Source organism: Canis lupus, chromosome X (assembly GCF_048164855.1).
Source record: "Canis lupus baileyi chromosome X, mCanLup2.hap1, whole genome shotgun sequence".
NCBI lineage: Eukaryota > Metazoa > Chordata > Mammalia > Carnivora > Canidae > Canis > Canis lupus.
This window is the reverse complement of record NC_132876.1, coordinates 1666330-1687556: the sequence shown is the minus strand read 5'-3', so window position 1 is coordinate 1687556 and position 21227 is coordinate 1666330. Positions and strand designations below refer to the sequence as shown.

Genomic DNA, 21227 nt, shown 5'->3' with positions numbered 1-21227 from the left:
GTAGTTGTGACTTCTGAAGACATGATAATAAAAGAATAAAAAAAGAATAGGGGGGGAGCTGAAATCGAATAAAAACAGAAATGATCCCAAGAGTATTTCAAGTACATAACATGACCATATTGTAGGGGAATGTACAAAAATGTCTATCCAAGGAATGTTTACTACAGCATTCTTACGTTACACAGTTGGTTTTTTTTTTAAGATTTTATTTATTTATTCATGAGAGACAGAGAGATGCAGAGACCCAGGCAGAGGGAGAAGCAGGCTCCCTGCAGGGAGCCTGATTCGGGACTCGATCCCAGGACCCCGGGGTCATGCCCTGAGCCGGAGGGAGATGCTCAACTGCTGAGCCACCCGGGCGTCCCACAGTCTCAGTCTTAAGACAGGAGACACCAAACAACAAAACTCTGCAACTAAATCGTACACTCCACTTGGTAGGTTTATTTGTCCTGGGGATGCGGGTGCAGCTATTCCGAAAGTGCTGTCTATGTACCGGACGGTCAGGCAGAGGAGCGAATAGCTGCATGATGTTGGGAGCTAGGTCCCTGTCTCCCACTACTGGAGAAGGGGGATACGAATATAGACTGGAGAAAGCTTAAGACCTTTTTTTTTTCTTTAAGATTTTATTTATGTATTCATGAGAGAGAGAGAGAGCTCTGTGTCTCTCATGAAAAAAAATTTAAAAATAAAAAATAAAGGGGACTAAAGAGAAGTGACAACTAAATGCAATGTGGGATCCTACACTGGGTCCTGGATCAGACAAAACATTACCATTTCTGCTGCTGGCCCATACACGACGGCTGCTGCATAAGACACTACAGTAGTTATACCGTAATTTTACCGTAGTTATGAAATACAGAGCAAGATATTTAGGGGTAAAGGGGCGTGGTGTGTGCAACTTACCTTGATATAGTTCAGAAACATTATTTTTATGTAAAATAGTGGTTGCATACAATATATCTACACGCACACGTAGGAGAGAGGTGGGGGGATGGCAGGAGCAAATAAGCGAGGAAAGCAAATGGGACAAAATATGAACGCTGGGCAAATGTGGGTCAAGGGCACATGAGAGCTCTCTGACCTCTTCTTACAACTTCCCCCATAAGTCTGAAATAATTCCAAATTATAAAATTAAAAGCAAAGCAACCCCTCCCAGCCAACGTTTAATTGGAAGAAAATTAAAGGCACCCAGATTGGAAAGGAAGAAGTAAAACTATATTTTTAGATGACATAATCTCATATGTGGAAAATCCCAAGAAATCCCCTAAAAACCAATCAGAGAAGGGACGCCTGGGTGGCTCAGCGGTTGAGCGTCTGCCTTCGGCTCAGGGTGTGACCCCGGGGTCCCGGGATCGAGTCCTACATTGGGTTCCTCCCAGGGAGCCTGCTTGTCCCTCTGCCTATGTCTCTGCCTTTCTGTGTGTGTGTGTGTGTCTCTCATGAATAAATAGATAAAATCTTTAAAAAAAATAAAATAAAACTCTTAAAAAAAAAAAGAAAGAAACCAGTTAGAAGTAACAAATGTGTTCAACAAGGTTGCTGGACAAAAGATCGCGGCAGAAACCACTTGGATTTCTACACACTAGCAATCAGCAGCCCAAACTGAAATCAAGAAAATTCTTTCATTTACAAATAGCAACAGGAAGAAAAAGACACTTGGGGAATAAATGCAACAAAAGAAGTACCCGGCTGGTACCCTGAGAACTACACAGTATCACTGAAAGAACTGAAAGAAGAGTAAACAGAAACATCTGCTTAGTCCGTGCTCTTCAGAGAAACCTAGCGGGACACACACAGCCTGTACGCTGAGGACTGGGCTCACCCGCGTGAGCTCACGCGAGTGTGGGGGCCGGCAATCCGGCGAGCCCAAGCTGCAGGGCAGGCAAGCGGCTGCAGACTCAGGCGGGATTCCTATGTTGCAATCTTGAGGCCGAGTTGAACTGCTCCAGGAAACCTTAACTTTTGCGGTTAAGGCCTTCGCTTGAGTGGACGGGACCCACACCAACTGCAGAGGGCACTCTTTTTTCTTTTTTTTTTCTTTTTCAGGGGGCACTCTTTACTTAAGGTCACTCAGTTGTAGGTGTTGACCACATATGCAAGGTACCTTCACGGCAACCTAGATGAATGTTTGCTTAAATAACTGGGGGCTACAGCCAAGCCAAGCTGGAATCAATAAGCATCTAACATTAATCAACATCCCACGTTCATGGATGGAAACACTTAATCTTATTAAGATGGCAACACTCCCCAAATTGGTCTGCAGATTCAATTTCATCCCTATTGAACTCCCACTGGCTTTTTTTCCCCCCAGAAACTGATAAGGTCATTCTAAGATGCCTGTGGAGGTGTACAGGACACTAAATAGCCGAAACACTCTCGGAAAAGAGCAAATTTGGAGGATTCACAATTCTCAGTTTCAAAACAGTACACAACTACAGTGATCAAGACAGGGCGACGTGAGTGTAAAGACAGACATATAGGTTAACAGAACAGAATTGAGGGAGTCTAGAAATAGTCCCACATATGTATTGTCAGTTGATTTTTGATGAGGGGGCCAGGACCATTCAACGAGGAAAGAATAGCTTTTTTTTTTTTTTTGCTTTTGGAATAGCCTTTTTTTTAAACAAATGGCTGAGCAGCCACATGCAAAAGAATGAAGCTGGACCACAACCTCACATTATATGCAAAGACTAACCCTGACTGGAGCCAGAGACCTAAATTTAAGAGCAAAAACTATAAAACTCATATTACAAAGCAGAGCGGTAAATCTTTGTGACCTTGGATGAAACCACAGTTCCTTAGCTCTAACAAACACAAGCAACAGTGAAGGCTCCGGCAGATGTCCTCCAAATTCAAAACTTTTGTGCATCTAAGCACACTCTCAGGAAGGTGAAAAGAGAACCCAGGGGATGAGAGAAAATATTTGCAAATTATAAGGGATTAAGAACCCGAATACATATAGAGCTCGTACAACTTGACAACAGCACAGAGGGCCCAGCACAAGATGCGCAAAGACCTGGAGCAGACGCGTCACATTGCTCTGTGTGTCACAGGAGATCTACAAATGGCCAGCAAACTCACGAGGACGTGCCCGACGTCATTATTCATCAGGGAAATGCAAATCGGCACGAGGTATCACCTCGCACCCACCAGGAGGGTAGAAACAAAAAGTCAGATACTAAGGGTTGGCCAGAAATTGGAGAAAAGGGAACCCTCCTGCACTGTTGGTGGGAAGGTGACCTGGTGCAGCCGCTCTGGGAAACTGTGTGGAGGTTCCTCAGAGAGTTAAAAATAGACCTGCCCTAGACCCAGCAATTGCACTGCTGGGGATTTACCCCAAAGATTCAGATGCAATGAAACGCCGGGACACCTGCACCCCGATGTTTCTAGCAGCAATGGCCACGATAGCCAAACTGTGGAAGGAGCCTCGGTGTCCATGGACAGATGAAGGGATCGAGAAGCTGTGGTCTGTGTACGATGGAATATTCCTCAGCCATTAGAAACGACAAATACCCACCATTTGCTTCGACGTGGATGGACCTGGAGGGTATGATGCTGAGTGAAGTAAGTCAATTGGAGAAGGACAAACATTGTATGTTCTCATTCATTTGGGGAATATAAATAATAGTGAAAGGGAATAAAGGGGAAAGGAGAGAAAATGAGTGGGAGATATCAGGGAGGGGGACAGAACACGAGAGACTCCTAACTCCGGGAAACGAACCGGGGGTGGGGTGGAAGGGGAGGTGGGCGGGGGGTGGGGGTGACTGGGTGAAGGCATTGAGGGGGGCACTTGATGGGATGAGCACTGGGTGTTATTCTATGTTTGCAAATTGAACACCAATTAAAAAAAAAGGGGATCCCTGGGTGGTGCAGCGGTTTGGCGCCTGCCTTTGGCCCAGGGCACGATCCTGGAGACCCGGGATCGAATCCCACGTCGGGCTCCCGGTGCATGGAGCCTGCTTCTCCCTCTGCCTGTGTCTCTGCCTCTCTCTCTCTTTCTCTCTGTGTGACTATCATAAATAAATAAAAAATAAAAAAAAATAAGGAAAGCTCTCTGGCAGTTTTTCTCAAAATGTTAAAAATAGGTATCATGTGACCCAGAGATCCCACCCCTGGATGGAAGGGAAAGGAAAATCTGTACACAGGGGCAGCCCGGGAGGCCCAGCCGTTTAGCACCGCCTTCAGCGTGGGGCCTGATCCTGGATACCGAGGTTCGAGTCCCACGTCGGGCTCCCCGCTGCTTCTCCCTCTGCCTGTGTTTCTGCTTCTGTGTCTCTGTGTGCGTCTGATGAATAAATAATCTTTGCGAATAAAAACAGAGAGTCTGTACGCAAATGTCCCTAACAGCATTATTCACAGCAGGGAGAAGATAGACGCCCCCAGATGCCCAGCAGCCCCTGAACGCACCCGTGGAATGCGGTATGTTCATGCAGGGGAATATTATTTGGCCGTAAAAAGAAACAAAGCTCGATCTACGCTGCAACAGCATGAGCCTCGGAGGCACCGCGGCACAGGGAAGGGACGCAGACAGCAGCGACACGCGCGGAATGCGTGGGTCCACGCGCATGACGTGCGCAGAACAGGCACATCCAGCGTCCGAAAGTAGCTTACGGGGGGGGGGGCGGTGACTGCTGGGAGTCCGGGGGTACCCCCGGGGGGGGGGGCGATGTCCTCGAATTTGGCGGCGCGATGGTGGCCCGAGCCTGTGGATATGCTACAGGTCATGGAGCGTCTCGCTGTGACAGGTGCGTCGTAGCTCCACAGAGCTACTTGGAAGGCCCAGGGCAGGGCGGCCGCCCCGGTCCCCGCCGCACCTGGCGGCACCCCGCGAGCAGGCTCCGCGCCGCCCCGCCTCGCGCCTCCCAGGCCCCGGGGCGGCCGCTCCCGCAGCAGGTGGCCGGGCCGCGCCTCCGGCGCCGGCGGGGCGGGGCGTGTGCGCGGCGGCGCCAGCGCGCGGGGCCGAGGGGGTGTGGCGGGGCGCGCGGGCCGGGGGCGCGGGGGCGGGGCAGAGAGGCGCGGCCGCGGCCATTGTGCGGGGGGGCGGGGGCGGGGGCGGCGCGCCTCCGGGCCCCCCGCCCGCCCGCCGGCCTCCCCGGGCGCCCCCGCGCGGCGCGGTGGTACGGTCCGGGCTTAAAAGGCCCCGGCGGCCGCGGGCCTGCCCAGTGTGTGGGCGGCGGCGGGGGCGCGCGCGGGGCGCGGCGGCGGGGGCGCGCGCGCGGGGCCGCGGTGGGGCTCGGGGGCGCGTCCACGTGGCTGGCGGGCGGCCACCCGGAGCCGCGGCGGCGGAGGGACGGGCAGGTAGGTGGCCCCCGCGCCCCGCCGCCCGCGCGCGGCCAGGCGGCTCGGCGGCCCGGGGCTCGGCCTCGGGGTCGGGCCCTGCCCGTGGGGCGCCGCGGGCGCCGGCCTCGCCGGAGCTTCGTGCCCAGCGCCCCGAGGACGGCCGGTCCGAGCCCTGCTCCCGGCCCCATGGGGACCCTTTGTGGCCGAGGAGCGGCCCCTGCAAGGACTGCGGCGGCGCCTGCGCCCACTCGGCACTCGGGCCCGGCCGGGGGTGCCCCTGCGCGGGCAGGGCTGCGGGCCGCGGCACGGAGGGCGCTGCGGACGGGCGCTGCAGCCGCCCCGGGCTCGGGCCGCCCCCTCGGGCTTCCGCTTACAGGTGGACGTTGGGCCGGGGGTGCGCAGCCTGCCCCTGCCCCCCCTCCCGGCCTGCGTGCGCCTCCATCCCTGCGGGGCGTGCAGGAGGTTGGGGTGCGATGCGGCCCCCTTGCCTTGCGCCCCCCTTCCTTCCCTGGCCGTGGCATCGGGGGTCCAGCATGCAGACCCGACAAAAGAGCCCCGAGAGACGAGCAGCGTGAACCGGACTCTGCGGCCTCGAGCAGGGCCTGTTCCTTGTTCTAGCAAAGGCGTCTCCCGGCTCCTGTCTCCCGGGCCTTGTCCCTTCGCTGCCCTGCGCCCTAGCCGGTACCTTGGGTGTCCCTGGGGGCTGGCGCGCAGACAGGGTAGCACGAGCCCTAACCCCGCCGGCCGCCCCCGCCGGCTCCGCTGCCTTTGCTGCCTGGAGCCGCCGGGAGCTGGGTGTGGCCTGGGGGTGCCGACCTGGCCGAGCTGGGCACCCCGCACACTGGCCCCGGCCCCGCCCCCAAGGCCTCGCCTACTTGGGGACCTCGCATGCTCCCCGGGGCGCCTGGTGCCCCCCACGCCGCCCCTCCCGCCGCTGCCCCTGGATTTGAGGGAGAGGCGCTCGGCTGCCGGGGCCATCTGGCTGGTGCGCCTGAGCAGAGGCTGACTTCTGTGTCTCGGCGCGTGGCTGTGGGGACAGGCACAGCTCGGCTTTGTGTGGCGGTGCGTAGGCCACACAGCAGGCCCCGGGACGGCCAGCTCACGGAGGCCCCGGGGCGGCGAGGGGGCTGTGCTGGCGCTGGGGCCGCCCCGGACCCGCGTGCCTCACACCTCGGGCCTGGGTCTCCCGGTGGCAGTGCCACTCTGCAGTGGTGTCCCCCCTCCCACCCAACACACACACTCGTGATTGTTCACTCTCTGCCTTTCCCCTTCCCCCGACTTGGGCGTGGGGTGGCTCTGTGGCCCGGGGCGCGCCCACAGCGGCTCTGGTGTGTGGCCGGCCACCGTCGCCTCCGGGATGTGCTGTCTGGGGTCTCGTTCTGGGCGGGCCTCCCGCCTTGCCTTCCCCAGCGCCTGGCTCTGCTGCCCCCTTGGGTGTGGCCCGGCTGAGGGGAGGCCTCCTGGCTCCCTTCCAGCGGGGGCTGGGGGATGATTGATGGCCCGCAAGCCTGCCTGCGCCCGCGGCTCGCTCCTGCGCCCTGGCGGAGGCCCGTCCCGCCGGCCGCGGCCACCATCTGGGACTCTGGTCTGGGGGCGGACGCGTGCTGGGGGCCGCTGATTGGCACTTGCTTTCTGCCCCGACAGGCCGGTGCCCGGCGCAGCTGCCGGCCATGCCTGCTGCCTGCCTCCTCCTGCTGGTGCTCCCTGCCGTGGCGGGGGCCGTGGGCAGCAGCAGGCCCTTCCCTGCCTTCTTGGTGACAGACACTACGCTCACCCACCTGGCCGTGCACCGGGTCACCGGGGAGGTGTTCGTGGGTGCAGTGAACCGCGTCTTCAAGCTGGCCCCCAACCTGACCGAGCTGCGGGCCCACGTCACGGGGCCCGTGGAGGACAATGCCCGCTGTTACCCGCCCCCCAGCATGCGCGTGTGTGCCCACCGCCTGGCACCCGTGGACAACGTGAACAAGCTGCTGCTCATTGACTACGCGGCCCGCCGCCTGGTGGCCTGCGGCAGCATCTGGCAGGGCATCTGCCAGTTCCTGCGCCTCGATGACCTCTTCAAGCTGGGGGAGCCCCACCACCGCAAGGAACACTACCTGTCAGGGGCTCAGGAGCCGGACTCCATGGCCGGCGTCATTGTGGAGCAGGGCCAGGGGCCCAGCAAGCTGTTCGTGGGCACGGCCGTGGACGGCAAGTCGGAGTACTTCCCCACCCTCAGCTCCCGCAAGCTCATCAGCGACGAGGACAGCGCCGACATGTTCAGTCTGGTGGGTGAGCCCGCGCCCCCGCACTCCCGGCCCCGCCGTTGGCGCCTCGGCAAGAGCCCCGGTCCGAGAGGGGGGCGGCTGCGGGGCACGGGCACGGCCAGGGTGTAGGATGGGGCCGCGCACCCTCTGTGGCCTTCCTGGCCCGGGCTCCCGCGACCGTCTGGGTGGGGGGGGTCGCGCGGGGAGCCCCGGGCAGCGGGGCCCGTGTTGTGGGAGCAGGGCTGGAGTGGGGTCGTGGGGGCCGCGAGGCCAGGCTTTGGGAGCCCATGCTCTCGTCACCCTGCTCCCCAGGTGTACCAGGACGAGTTTGTCTCCTCGCAGATCAAGATCCCCTCGGACACGCTGTCCTTGTACCCCGCCTTCGACATCTACTACATCTACGGCTTTGTGAGCGCCTCCTTCGTGTACTTCCTGACGCTGCAGCTGGACACGCAGCAGACGCTGCTGGACACGGCGGGCGAGAAGTTCTTCACGTCCAAGATCGTGCGCATGTGCGCTGGGGACTCGGAGTTCTACTCTTACGTCGAGTTCCCCATCGGCTGCTCCTGGCGGGGCGTGGAATACCGCCTGGTGCAGAGTGCCCACCTGGCCAAGCCCGGCGTGCTGCTGGCCCAGGACCTGGGGGTGCCGCCCGACGAGGACGTCCTCTTCACCGTCTTCTCTCAGGGCCAGAAGAACCGGGCCAGCCCGCCGCGGCAGACCATCCTCTGCCTCTTTACCCTCAGCAACATCAACGCGCACATCCGGCGCCGCATCCAGTCCTGCTACCGCGGGGAAGGCACGCTGGCCCTGCCCTGGCTGCTGAACAAGGAGCTGCCCTGCATCAATACTGTGAGCGCGCCCTCGCCCCTGGCCGCGGCCCAGCCTGGGTGCTGTGCGGCCTCCCCCGCCTGGCCGCGGCCCGAGCGCCCCGCGCCCCGGAGCTCCGGGCCTCGCTGGTCCTTCCTTCCCTGGCCTGCCTTCTCTCTGTTCGCGGCCTACCCTGGCCCCTCCTGTGCGCGGCCGGGCCGGGCCGGTGGCTCCGGCTCCCGCTCCCAGACAGCCCCGTCTTGCAGGCCTCGGAACTGGGCCTGGGGCTGCCTGCCGCCTCCCCCTCCCCTCCCCGCTCCTGCTCCTCAGCCCCTGCCTTCCCGTGAGGTCCCAGGGCGAGCAGTTGGTCTGGCTGCCGGGAAGCCAGTTCCGCATCCCGCTTCCTTCCAGAATATGGGGTCTCGTGGCCTCGGTCCTGCTGGTGCCCCGAAGCTCTGACTCTCACTCTATGCCTCCTATTTCACCAGCCCATGCAGATAAATGGAAACTTCTGCGGGCTGGTGTTGAACCAGCCCCTGGGTGGCCTGCATGTGATCGAGGGGCTGCCCCTGCTGGCCGACAGCAGTGACGGCATGGCCAGCGTGGCTGCCTACACCTACCGCCAGCACTCCGTGGTCTTCATCGGCACTCGCAACGGCAGCCTGAAGAAGGTAGGCCGGGGGCTCGGGCAGGATCGTGCACTGCGAGGCCCTGAAGGGGACACGGGCCACGGGGGAAGGCGGACTTCCAGGCCGGGCCCTGGAGACCCGGCCACGCTGCACGGGCGGCTCCTCGGCCGTCCGCACTCACCAGCACCAGTGCCCGCCATGGCCTCAATTGCCGGCTGTGTGACAGCCCAGACCCGTCTCAGGGCGTCCCCATTAAGCGAGCAGGGCCCTGGCTGAGCCATCATTGCCGAGTCCTCAGTTGCATGAACGAGGAAGAAGTTTGGCTGCAACCCGCTGTGCGCTCTTGTCCCCTCGCGGACACTGGGGCCGCTTCCATTCCCGGGCAGAGGGTAGCGGGGAAGGGAGAGATGCACAGGAGCTCCAGTGTCCAGCTCTGAAGGGAAGGAGTCAGGACGGCCTCCACGTGCTCACCCGCCGGCTCACTGGGCAGCTATGGAGCTGCCCCCCTGAGGTCTGAGAACAGTGGGGGGCGGGGGCAGGTTTGTAAAGGGAGCTGCTGGGTTCTTGGGGGCCTGGTCTGCTCCCCTCTCGGGCCCTCGTTGGGAGGCATCGTTCCCAAACCACACGCTGCTCCCCCTCTACAGTGTGCCTCTCCGTGCTTTCAGCAAGCTCGCAGGGCCGGGCAGCCCTCACTGCTCTCTTGTTCCAGGACGGTGTCATCCCCCTAAAAAGCCCTCCTCCTGGAGCACTCACCCCTCTCTCCTCAGCGTAGCGACATTAATCTCCCCGTCTCTCTTTCTTGGGGGCCTCTTTGAGTGGCTGAGTCACCTTCAACAGCCTCCAGGGTGGCCTTTGGACCCTCCTTTCCCTGCCTGTGGGGGCCTGGGGTAGTGGGCAGGTCAGGTGCCGGGCCCCGCGGGGCCCGGCTTCAGTTTGGTCGAGCCTGGGAAGGCCCCGGCTTGATAAGAGGACTTCCTGGGTGCGTGCGGTGGCGCCCTGGCCTCAGGCTGGCGTCTCTCGCGGCCCAGGTCCGGGTTGATGGCTCCCAGTATGCCCACCTCTACGAGACGGTGCCTGTGGTGGATGGCAGCCCCATTCTCCGAGACCTGCTCTTTAGCCCTGACCACCGGCACATCTACCTCCTGAGTGAGAAGCAGGTGGGCCCGTGGCGGGCGGCGGCGGGCGGCAGGGTGGGGGCAGGGTGGGTACTGATGCACCTGTCCCCAGGTGAGCCAGCTCCCGGTGGAGACCTGCGAGCAGTACGCGAGCTGCGCAGCCTGCCTCGGCTCGGGGGACCCCCACTGCGGCTGGTGTGTGCTGCAGCACAGGTGAGGGTGGCGGCGGGGGACCGGTGGGAGGCTGGCTTTGGAGCAGCCCTGCTCTGGGGAGGAGCCAGCGAGGCCGGCTGTTGCTTGGGGGGGCACTGCCTGCCCCCGCCCACGTGCCCGTTCCTCCCAGTCGTGCCCTTGTGGCCTCGTCCGCCTTCCCCTTCTGCTTCATCCGACTAATGAGCAGAACCCGCGTCCCCAGTGACAGCCCTTGCACTCCGGGGGATGAGGCCAAAGCGCGCCGTTGCCTGGCACTACGGGCTGGGCCAGGTGTCCCCTCTTCCCTCCAGAGCGCCAGCGCGCCCCTGGCCAGGGCCCTCCGGGGCAGCTGCCTAGCCGGCTCCGGCCCGATCCCACACAGGTGCTGCCGCCAAGGGGCTTGTCCGGGCGCCTCCGCCCCCCACGGCTTTGCCGAGGAGCTGAGCAAGTGTGTCCAGGTGCGGGTCCGGCCCAACAACGTTTCGGTGACATCCCCCGGGGTGCAGGTGAGTGGCGTGGTGGGCGAGCTGTGGCGGGGCGCGGGGGCGCCTCCTGCCCTGACTCGTGTGCCTCCCCCAGCTGACGCTGGCCATGCGCAACGTGCCAGACCTCAGCGCCGGTGTGAGATGTGCTTTTGAGGAGGCGACGCCGAGCGAGGCCGTCCTGCTGCCCTCCGGGGAGCTGCAGTGCCCCTCGCCGTCCCCGCAGGAGCTCCGGGCGCTCACCCGGGGGCACGGTCAGTGGGCTGGGGCTCTCCGGGCTGGGGGCGCCTCCGGTCCCCGGCTTGCTCACCGCCGCCCCTGGGCTCGCCGCAGGGGCCACGCGCACCGTGCGGCTGCAGCTGCTCTCCAGGGAGACTGGCGTGAAGTTCGCCGGCGTGGACTTTGTCCTCTACAACTGCAGCGCGCTCCAGTCGTGAGTCGTGGCCTTTCCCCACCCTGTCCCCACGTCGCTCTGTCCCTGTCCCTTGCTGCGTCCTCGTGCGGGCCTCGGTAGGAGAGAGACTTCTCTGTGACTCGTGAAGCCTCTCCCCCGCAGGTGCATGTCCTGCGTTGGCAGCCCTTACCCCTGCCACTGGTGTAAGTACCGCCACGTGTGTACCAGCCACCCCCACGAGTGCTCCTTCCAGGAGGGCAGGGTCCACAGCCCTGAGGTGAGGCGGGTGCCGGGCGCGAGGGGGCTGGGCTCCGCGGGGGCTGCCCGCTGGCTTTTCTGCCTTTCATCTCACTGGTTCCTTGGAGCCCCTTGAACCCGGGGCCGGCCCCGCTGGGTCCAGATGGCGGCGGCGGGCGTGCGGCTGACGGGCGCGTTCTCCCCTCAGGGCTGCCCTGAGATCCTGCCCAGCGGGGACCTCCTGATCCCGGTGGGCGTCATGCAGCCCCTCACCCTGCGGGCCAAGAACCTGCCGCAGCCCCAGTCGGGCCAGAAGAACTACGAGTGCGTGGTCCGGGTGCAGGGGCGCCAGCAGCGGGTGCCCGCCGTGCGCTTCAACAGCAGCAGCGTGCAGTGCCAGAACGCCTCGGTGCGGCCCGGGCCGGGCTGGGGGCGCTGGGGCGGGCGGGGGCTCCGGGGCGCCCCGCTCTCCCGCCGGGTGTCGGCGCGCCTTCTCGGGGTCACGCGGTCCCTCTCTCCCAGTACTCCTATGAGGGCGACGAGTACGGTGACACCGAGCTGGACTTCTCTGTGGTCTGGGACGGGGACTTCCCCATCGACAAGCCTGCCACCTTCCGAGGTAGGGGGCGGGATGGTCCTGGGCCGCAGTTGGCATGAGCTGGGGCGGGGAAGGTGGGAGGGGAGACCCTTCGTCGGGGTCCCAGCGCCCCCGGCTGCCTGCAGCTGCCCCCCCACCAGCGGCGCCCTCTGCCCGCAGCTCTCCTGTATAAGTGCTGGGCGCAGAGGCCCAGCTGCGGCCTCTGCCTCAAGGCCGACCCTCGCTTCAACTGCGGCTGGTGCGTCTCGGAGCACAGGTGCCAGCTGCGGGCCCACTGCCCGGCGCCCAAGACCAACTGGATGCACCCGAGCCAGAAGGGCACCCGCTGCAGCCACCCCCGCATCGCCCAGGTCGGCCGCCCTCGCCCCCGGTCTGTCTGCCGGGCGCCCACGACTCTGGCCTCACCCTCTCGCCTCTCCTGCTCTGCAGATCCACCCGCTCATGGGCCCCAAGGAGGGAGGCACGCGGGTCACCATCGTGGGCGAGAACCTGGGCCTCAGCTACCGCGAGGTGGGCCTGCGGGTGGCAGGCGTGCGCTGCAACTCCATCCCCTCTGAGTACGTCAGCGCCGAAAGGTGAGTGCGGCCGTGTGGGTGCCTGGGCCCCGGGCCGCCCGCGCCCTCACCGTCTCCGATCCACCCCTAGGATCGTGTGTGAGATGGAGGAGTCGCTGGTGCCCAGCCCGCCGCCAGGGCCTGCGGAGCTCTGTGTGGGCGACTGTTCCGCTGACTTCCGGACGCAGTCCGAGCAGCTCTACAGCTTTGTGGTGCGTGGGCTGCCTGCCCTTTCCGCTGCCATCCCTTCTGACCCCCCACCCCCATCGGGCTGCCTCCTCCCTCCCCTCAGGGCTGCTTCTCCCACAGACCCCAGCATTTGACCGCGTGAGTCCCAGTCGGGGCCCGGCGTCCGGGGGCACACGGCTCACGATCTCCGGGAGCTCTCTGGATGCCGGCAGCAGGGTCACGGTGACTGTGAGAGATGGCGAGTGCCAGTTTGTGAGGTGGGCAGGGCCCCGTCAGCCCCGGCCTGGGCATTGGGCAGGAGGCCCCGAGGACGGGACGGGTCGTGGGCCCGGGCCGCCTGCCCTGAACGCCCCACTTGCCCACATAGGAGAGACGCGGAGGCAATCGTGTGTATCTCGCCCGTGTCCACCCTGGGCCCCAGCCAGGCCCCCATCACCCTGGCCATCGACCGCGCCAACATTTCCAGCCCCGGAGTCCTCTACACCTACACCCAGGACCCCACTGTCACTCGCCTTGAGCCTACCTGGAGCATAATCAAGTAAGACCCTAGGAGAGACGGGGAGCCTGGCCAGCATCGGTGGGCGTCAGGGACTGTGGCCCTGAGCTCCTGTCCTGGGGCCTTGCCTGGTGACCAGGGCCTTGGGCGCTGAGTTACATATCCGGTGAGCCCGAGCCCTCATCGCCAGAGGGGACAGAGTCTTCCCAACAACACAGCCCCTGGCGTTCACCTCGTACCCTAAGTGGAGGGGCCCTGGGCTCCCCAGCAGCCTTGATAACCCTCCAGAGCCATCTTGGGGGCAGTTGCAGGGGGCAGGGGGACATAGTTGGGGAGGGGGCCTCAGGCTCCCCTCCCCAACTGCCCCCAGTGGAAGCACTGCCATCACTGTGAGTGGGACCCACCTGCTGACAGTCCAGGAGCCCCGGGTCCGGGCCAAGTACCGGGGCATCGAGACCACCAACGTGAGTACCAGTGGCCCACACCCTGCCCTGCCCACCCCCCGCCCCGCCCCTGCCCCCTGTGCCCTCACGTGCCAGGCTGCTTGCCCTCGTTCCCGCAGACGTGCCAGGTGATCAACGACACTGCCATGCTCTGTAAAGCCCCCGGCATCTTCCTGGGGCGGCCCCAGCCCCAGGCCCAGGGTGAACACCCAGACGAGTTTGGCTTCCTGCTGGATCACGTGCAGACGGCCCGCTCCCTGAACCGGTCCTCCTTTACCTACTACCCTGACCCCAGCTTTGAGCCACTCGGGCCCTCTGGTGTCCTGGATGTCAAGCCTGGCTCCCACGTAGTGTTGAAGGTACGAGTGGGGCACAGAGACCGGGAGAGGCAGGGGGGTGGGCGCCCCCGGCTGACCGTGTCCCCCACCCGCAGGGCAAGAATCTGATCCCCGCGGCAGCTGGCAGTTCCCGCCTCAACTACACGGTGCTGATCGGGGGCCAGCCCTGCGCGCTCACCGTCTCCGACACACAGCTCCTGTGCGACTCACCGAGCCAGACAGGCCGGCAGCCTGTCATGGTGAGTGGGGTGGGGAGGCCGCGGGGAGGGCACGGGGGCCAGGAGGGGAGCAAGGGTGCGTGGGGAGGGCCCGGGGGCCAGGGAGGCCGGCAGGAGTACGGCGGGGTGGGCCCAGGGGTCCAGGGAGGCCGGCAGGGGCACGCGGGGAGGGCCTGGGGCCCGGGGAGGCCTGCAGGGGCGCGCGGGGAGGGCCCAGGGGTCCGGGGAGGCCGGCAGGAGCACGGCGGGGTGGGCCCAGGGGTCCAGGGAGGCCGGCAGGGGCACGCGGGGAGGGCCCGGGGCCCGGGGAGGCCGGCAGGAGCACAGTGGGGTGGGCCCAGGGGTCCAGGGAGGCCTGCAGGGGCGCGGGGAGGGCCCAGGGGTCCGGGGAGGCCGGCAGGAGCACGGCAGGGTGGGCCCAGGGGTCCAGGGAGGCCAGCAGGGGCGCGCGGGGAGGCCAGCAGGGGCGCGTGGGGAGGGCCCGGGGCCCGGGGAGGCCTGCAGGGGCATGCGGGGTGGGCCCAGGGGTCCGGGGAGGCCGGCAGGGGCGCGCGGGGAGGGCATAGGGGCCGGGGAGGCCGGCAGGGGCGCGCGGGGAGGGCCCGGGGCCCGGGGAGGCCAGCAGGGGCACGCGGGGAGGGCATAGGGGCCGGGGAGGCCGGCAGGGGCGCGCGGGGAGGGCCCGGGGCCCGGGGAGGCGGGCTCACGGCGAGCGCGGCGTGCAGGTGCTGGTCGGCGGCCTGGAGTTCTGGCTGGGAACCCTGCACATCACGGCGGACCGGGCGCTGACCCTGCCGGCCACGGTGGGCCTGGCGGCGGGCGGCGGCCTCCTGCTGCTGGCCATCACCGCCGTGCTGGTGGCCTATAAGCGGAAGACGCAGGATGCCGACCGCACGCTCAAGCGGCTTCAGCTCCAGATGGACAACCTGGAGTCCCGCGTGGCTCTGGAATGCAAGGAAGGTGCCTGGCACGGGGGAGGGTGCAGGGCGGGGGGCCCGGGGCCCCGTCCTGCTCTGCTCACTCTCCCTCCTTGGCCCTCCACAGCCTTTGCTGAGCTGCAGACGGATATCCACGAGCTGACGAGCCACATGGACGGGGTGCAGATCCCTTTCCTGGACTACCGGACGTACGCCGTGCGCGTGCTCTTCCCGGGCATTGAGGCCCATCCGGTGCTTAAGGAGCTGGATGTGAGTCCCTGCCCTGCCCTGCCCGCCCCGTCCCCCGTCCCCCGGGGCCGGCCCGCTGTCTGAGACCCGCCGTCCCTCCCAGACGCCCCCCAACGTCGAGAAGGCCCTGCGCCTCTTCGGGCAGCTGCTGCACAGCCGCGCCTTCGTGCTCACCTTCATTCACACGCTGGAGGCCCAGAGCAGCTTCTCCATGCGGGACCGCGGCACCGTGGCCTCGCTCACCATGGTGGTCCTGCAGAGTCGCCTCGATTACGCCACCGGGCTGCTCAAGCAGCTGCTGGCCGACCTCATAGAGAAAAACCTGCAGAGCAAGAACCACCCGAAGTTGCTGCTGCGCAGGTACTGCGAGGCCCGGCCCCGCCCCCCGCCGCCCCCACCCCTGCCAGAGCACATCCCACCCGGGCCCCTGCTCTGCCCGCCGGCCCAGCGCCCTTTCTGCCCTAGGACCGAGTCGGTGGCCGAGAAGATGCTTACCAACTGGTTCACGTTCCTGCTGCACAAGTTTCTGAAGGTACATTGGGGTTGGCGGGTAGAGGGTCAGAGGGGGTGGGGGGAAGCCGCAAGCTGTGTGCCCGACCCCAACCCCACCCCGACCCCCACCCATGCCGCAGGAGTGCGCCGGGGAGCCGCTTTTCCTGCTCTACTGCGCCATCAAGCAACAGATGGAGAAGGGCCCCATCGACGCCATCACGGGCGAGGCCCGCTACTCCCTGAGCGAGGATAAGCTCATTCGGCAGCAGATCGACTATAAGACGCTGGTGAGTGGGGGGCCAGGCGGGCAGGGCTCCAGGCACGGGGGGGGGGGGGGGGGGAGGGAAGCTCCGCCCGGGCCCCAGCCTATGCTCCCCTCCCGCTCAGACCCTGCACTGCGTGTTCCCGGAGGGCGAGAGCAGCGCGCAGGTCCCAGTGAAGGTGCTCAACTGTGACAGCATCACCCAAGCCAAAGATAAGCTGCTGGACGCTGTGTACAAGGGCCTCCCGTACTCCCAGCGCCCCAAAGCCGAGGACATGGACCTAGGTGACCTGCCCTTGCCTCCTGGTCCCCACCCTGCAGCCATATGACATTGTCAGGCCTTCACACCCCCACTCGGGCTCTGTCCTGTGAGGGGAGCGGGTCCAGGGACCGGGGACCCTGAGCTGCACCTCAAGGGCTGTCTGTGGCCTGCAGAGTGGCGTCAGGGTCGCATGGCCCGCATCATCCTGCAGGACGAAGATGTCACCACCAAGATCGAGTGTGACTGGAAGAGGGTCAACTCGTTGGCCCACTACCAGGTGAGGGGCTGGGGGCCTTCCTCCACCTGGGAGCCAGGGCCCTGCCCTGAGGACAGAGGAGCTGGGGCCCCGCTCCTCCCTCATCTTGCCCCTGCATTCACGGTCCCTCCTCGGGGACCCTCGGGTGCCTCCCCATGTGTGCACCCCTGGACGTTGGCTCAGGCTCCTAGGCCTCTCAGCCTCCCGCACTGCTTCCCTCTGTCTCTGGGGCTTGCAGGTGACAGACGGCTCCTTGGTGGCGCTGGTGCCCAAACAGGTGTCCGCCTATAACATGGCCAACTCCTTCACCTTTACACGCTCGCTCAGCCGCTACGGTACGTGCCTTTGGTGTGGCTGCCTTTGCCAGGCCCGTGCCCTTCGAGGCCGCGTCACCTGTCATGGGGAGCCCCCTCTCCGAACGGCGGGCTGGCGCCTGGGGGTGCTCGCAGAGTGTAGAGGCGGGGACGGAGGGCCAGTGAGAGCGGGCAGGTCCCCCTCGGCCTGCTGGGCTCCTGGAGCAGAGTGGGGCAAGAGCTGAGGTCGTGGCCGCCGGGACCCCACTGGCCTGAGCGGCGCGCTGTTCCCCGCCCCAGAGAGCTTGCTGCGCACGGCCAGCAGCCCCGACAGCCTCCGTTCTCGGGCACCCATGATCACGCCCGACCAGGAAACGGGCACCAAGCTGTGGCACCTGGTGAAGAACCACGACCACGCCGACCACCGCGAGGGGGACCGTGGCAGCAAGATGGTCTCGGAGATCTACCTGACACGGCTGCTGGCCACCAAGGTGTGGGCCCGCCCTGGGCCGCCCTGGCCTTGGCCCCGCGGATGGCCCGGCCCGGGGGGAGGCCACGGTCGGTCAGACCCAGCGGGCGGCTCTGAGGGCCTTGGGAACTCCCGGCCGGGCTCGAGGCGGTCCCTGCAGGGGAGCCCTGCGTCCCCCGTGCGCTGCGGGGACGTGCCCACCGGGCGCCCTCACGGCCTGCGCTCTTGCTGAGCCCCCGCAGGGCACGCTGCAGAAGTTTGTGGATGACCTCTTTGAGACGGTGTTCAGCACGGCGCACCGCGGCTCGGCCCTGCCCCTGGCCATCAAGTACATGTTCGACTTCCTGGACGAGCAGGCCGACCAGCGGCAGATCAGTGACCCCGACGTGCGCCACACCTGGAAGAGCAACTGGTACTGCCTGGTGCTGGGCCGCTGCTGGGGGACGGGTGGCGGGAGGAGACCAGTGCTTTGGCGGCACTCGGGGACCGCGGGGGTAGCACGGCTGACGGGGGCTGGAGTGGGCGTCCGGGCGGGAGGGGACGTGCGTCAGTGTTGGCACAGGCGGAGAGGAGTGAGCGTGACGCCGAACGTGGGCTCTGTGGGGCACGTGGGACGCTGGTAGCGGGGCCAGCACGGGGCAGAGGTGCTGTGGCGGCTGTGGCGGAGGGGGAGTGCAGCGACGCAGAAGGCTGGAGGTCCGGCGGACGCTGAAACACAAGCCCGCTGACGTCAGTGGGTCACCCTGGCTGCCCGTGGGCAAGATGTGCCCGGGCCAGCCAGGAAGCCGATAAGGGAGTGGTGACGGGAGGGCGCGTCGGGGGCTTCTTCCTCTGTGCAGCCTGCCCCTGCGCTTCTGGGTGAACGTGATCAAGAACCCGCAGTTCGTGTTCGACATCCACAAGAGCAGCATCACGGACGCCTGCCTGTCTGTGGTGGCCCAGACGTTCATGGACTCGTGCTCCACGTCGGAGCACCGCCTGGGCAAGGACTCGCCATCCAACAAGCTGCTCTACGCCAAGGACATCCCCAACTACAAGAGCTGGGTGGAGAGGTGCGCCCTGCCCTGCGGCCCCGGCCGGGTGGGGGAGCGGGGCCAGGCCGCCCGGGGAACCCGCTCCGCACCCCCTTCCCCGGGCTGGGTCCGCTTGAGGAGACAGGCCCAGGACTGGCCTGGCAGCCAGGGCAGGGGCCTGGGCACACCTGCCTCTGTGACGCCTCAGGGTTCCGGCAGGTACTACCGGGACATCGCGAAGATGGCATCCATCAGCGACCAGGACATGGACGCCTACCTGGTGGAGCAGTCCCGTCTCCACGCCAGTGACTTCAACATCCTAAGCGCGCTCAGCGAACTCTACTTCTACGTCACCAAGTACCGCCAGGAGGTGCGTGCCGGGCCCACAGGCCCTGACGACACAGTTGGTGGCAAAGGCGGGGCCTTTGGTGGGCTCAGCGAGGGTGAAGGGCGCTGCAGGGTGCTGGAGGCGATGGGGGGACACGCAGCCCACCTCGTAGATTGCTCCCGACGCCTCGCCCAACCGGCCCCCGGCTTTCCAGGGATGCTGGGGTTTGAGGGGCCTAGGCGACAAGCCGCTGGGCAGGGAACGGAGCTGTGGTTGGTGGAAGTGCAGGTGCGGGGGACGGATGGGCTGCCGGGTGCGCTGGGGCGGGGCGGGGGGAGGCCGCAGGGTCGGCGGGCCGAGCCCTAGAGGGCCCCCGGGCGTGTGGCGCACACGTGTGCACTGGAGGATGCCTCCTTACCGGAAGCGAGGACCTGCGAGCCCGGCCCGGCCCTGGCAGCCCCGAGCCCCCCCAGCTCCCCTCGGGCCGAGAGCAGGGGCAGAGGGAGAAAGCCCCACGCAGCCGGCGCCGGGGACACTCGGCAGGGGGTGGCGGAGCGGGCGGGGGGGGGGGAACCCCGAGAGGGCGGGGGGCCTCCTGGCACGGGAATGAGCCCCCCGTGCCCCCCCGAGGGAGGCGGTCAGGAAGCCGGGGCGCGGGGCGGCGCGGGGGCCACTGACGGTCGAGCGCCAGGAGGCCCGGAGCAGGGGCTGCGCCCGGCACAGGAGAGGTCGGGGTGCGGGCCGGAGGGCCGTGGGGGGAGCACACGCGGGGCGCGGGGCGGGAAGGGCTGGGGCCGGGGCGGCGGCGCCCCGCTCGGGGAAGGCCGGGGCCCTCGCCAGCCCGGCTCGCGGCCCCCCCGCAGGTCCTGGCGGCGCTGGACCGGGACGCCGCCTGTCGGAAGCAGAAGCTGCGCCAGAAGCTCGAGCAGATCATCGGGCTGGCGTCGGGCAACGGCTGACGGGGCGGCCCCGGCGACGGAGGGGGCGGCCGGCCCGGCCCGCGGTCCTGGGCGGCCCTGGAGCGGGGCGGCGCCGGCCAACAGCCCCCGGGGACGCGCGGGCCCCTTCCTGAGTGCCTTCCTTCGGGCCCTGCGTGGGGCAGGGGGACGGGACCCAGCCCTGAGCCCCGCGGCAGCAATACCCCCCCCCCGCCCCGCGTCTGCCCGCCCCCCCCGCTATTTATACCCCAGCCACCTATTTATTTAATTTATGTCCCCCCCGGCCATCTGCGGGCGGCACCGCGGCCTCCCCTGGGTCGGCGGCAGCCTCCCGGCTCCTCCCGAGTGCTCCCCGCTCCCCCTCCTCCTCCTATGGGCCCAATGGGTGGGGGGTGGGGGCCTGGCTGGGGGAGCAGCCCTTCGGGTGGGGGTGCGGGGCAGGGTGCGCCCGGGGCCCCCCGCAGCCGGGCCGCAGCGTCCCCTCCGCGCCCTGGGGGGGCACCGCGTTCTGAGCACCTGCGGCTCGGGGGACTGGCAGGGGGGCCTGAGCGGGTCTGGGGGCCCGGGTGCGCCCTCCCCTCCCCGGCCCCCCTGCCCGCACCCTCAGCCGCCCTGTGGGGGGGGCCCAAGGCCGAGAGGGGCCGTGCCTTAGGCCTTGGCTCTCCCTCGGAGGAGGAGGAGGAGTTGGGCCCCGTGTCCTGGGCCGCAAACCGGTCCCCTCCTCGTCTCTGGCATGAACTTTTGCGTTGTTGCTGTTCGCGGATTGTTCTCCGAATTAAACGTCGGGAACGTGGAGTCGGGGTGTGGCCTCATGCTGGGGGCAGGTTGGGGGAGGAGGTGTCTTGGGGCCAGGTGCGGGAGCTGGGGGGCGTCGGCCTCTGCACGAACAGGAGGCAGGGTCAGGGGGTGCAGGGTCCAGGATCCGGGGAGGGCGGCCGTGGCCACCTGTGGTCAGCAAAGCCCTGGGGGCTCCCCCTGCCAGCCCCCCAACCCCATCAGCACCCACACCCACCGGCCCGGTCCCCCTGGGCCTAGCGCCCCTCGGCTGGGGTGCGGGGTTGTGTCCCCGCTGCTGCCCCACCTGCCCTCATCCACCCTCTTCTCCGCGCAGCAGGTCTGGGGACCTGAGAGGACATTCGGGGGGACCTCGTTGGGCTCCGTGCCCGGCTCCTCACTGTCCTTGGGGCACCCACATCTCCCCGGGGGGGGCTGGGCGGTGTCTCCATTGGGCCGCACCTGCCTGCTTCCTGCCCACAGGCCTGCTAACGTCAGGGGGTGGCGGTGAGCCAGGCGGACCGGGGCAGAGAGTTCCCACAGCAAAGAGCCCTGAGGGGGCCTGGGCCTGGCCTGTGGCAGACGGGGGAGGAGGCCAGTGTGGCCGGGTCACAGGAACCAGGTGGGAGGAGGGGGAGGAGGCCGGAGTGGGTGGGTCACAGGGACCAGGTGGGAGTACGGGAGGAGGCCAGAGTGGCCGGGTCACAGGGACCAGGTGGGAGGACGGGGAGGAGGCCAGAGAAGATGTGGGGG

General features: G+C 66.0%; 1 protein-coding gene across 1 annotated transcript; it reads left to right on the top strand.

The window, feature by feature from the left end:
• Positions 1–5248: 5248 nt before the first annotated feature.
• Positions 5249–20495, top strand: PLXNA3 (plexin A3). The gene is made up of 33 exons (XM_072818269.1): positions 5249–5298; positions 6925–7547; positions 7839–8378; positions 8825–9007; positions 9994–10122; positions 10193–10293; positions 10655–10778; positions 10852–11008; positions 11088–11187; positions 11311–11425; positions 11594–11794; positions 11908–12004; positions 12143–12333; positions 12413–12558; positions 12629–12749; positions 12847–12983; positions 13094–13264; positions 13593–13686; positions 13785–14024; positions 14099–14242; positions 14947–15181; positions 15266–15408; positions 15491–15747; positions 15853–15919; positions 16020–16166; positions 16267–16426; positions 16577–16680; positions 16898–16994; positions 17253–17443; positions 17664–17833; positions 18261–18473; positions 18654–18804; positions 19626–20495. The coding sequence occupies exons 2-33, from the start codon at positions 6951–6953 to the stop codon at positions 19719–19721; spliced, it is 5619 nt and encodes a 1872-aa protein (XP_072674370.1). The 5' UTR covers positions 5249–5298; positions 6925–6950; the 3' UTR covers positions 19722–20495.
• Positions 20496–21227: the final 732 nt, after the last annotated feature.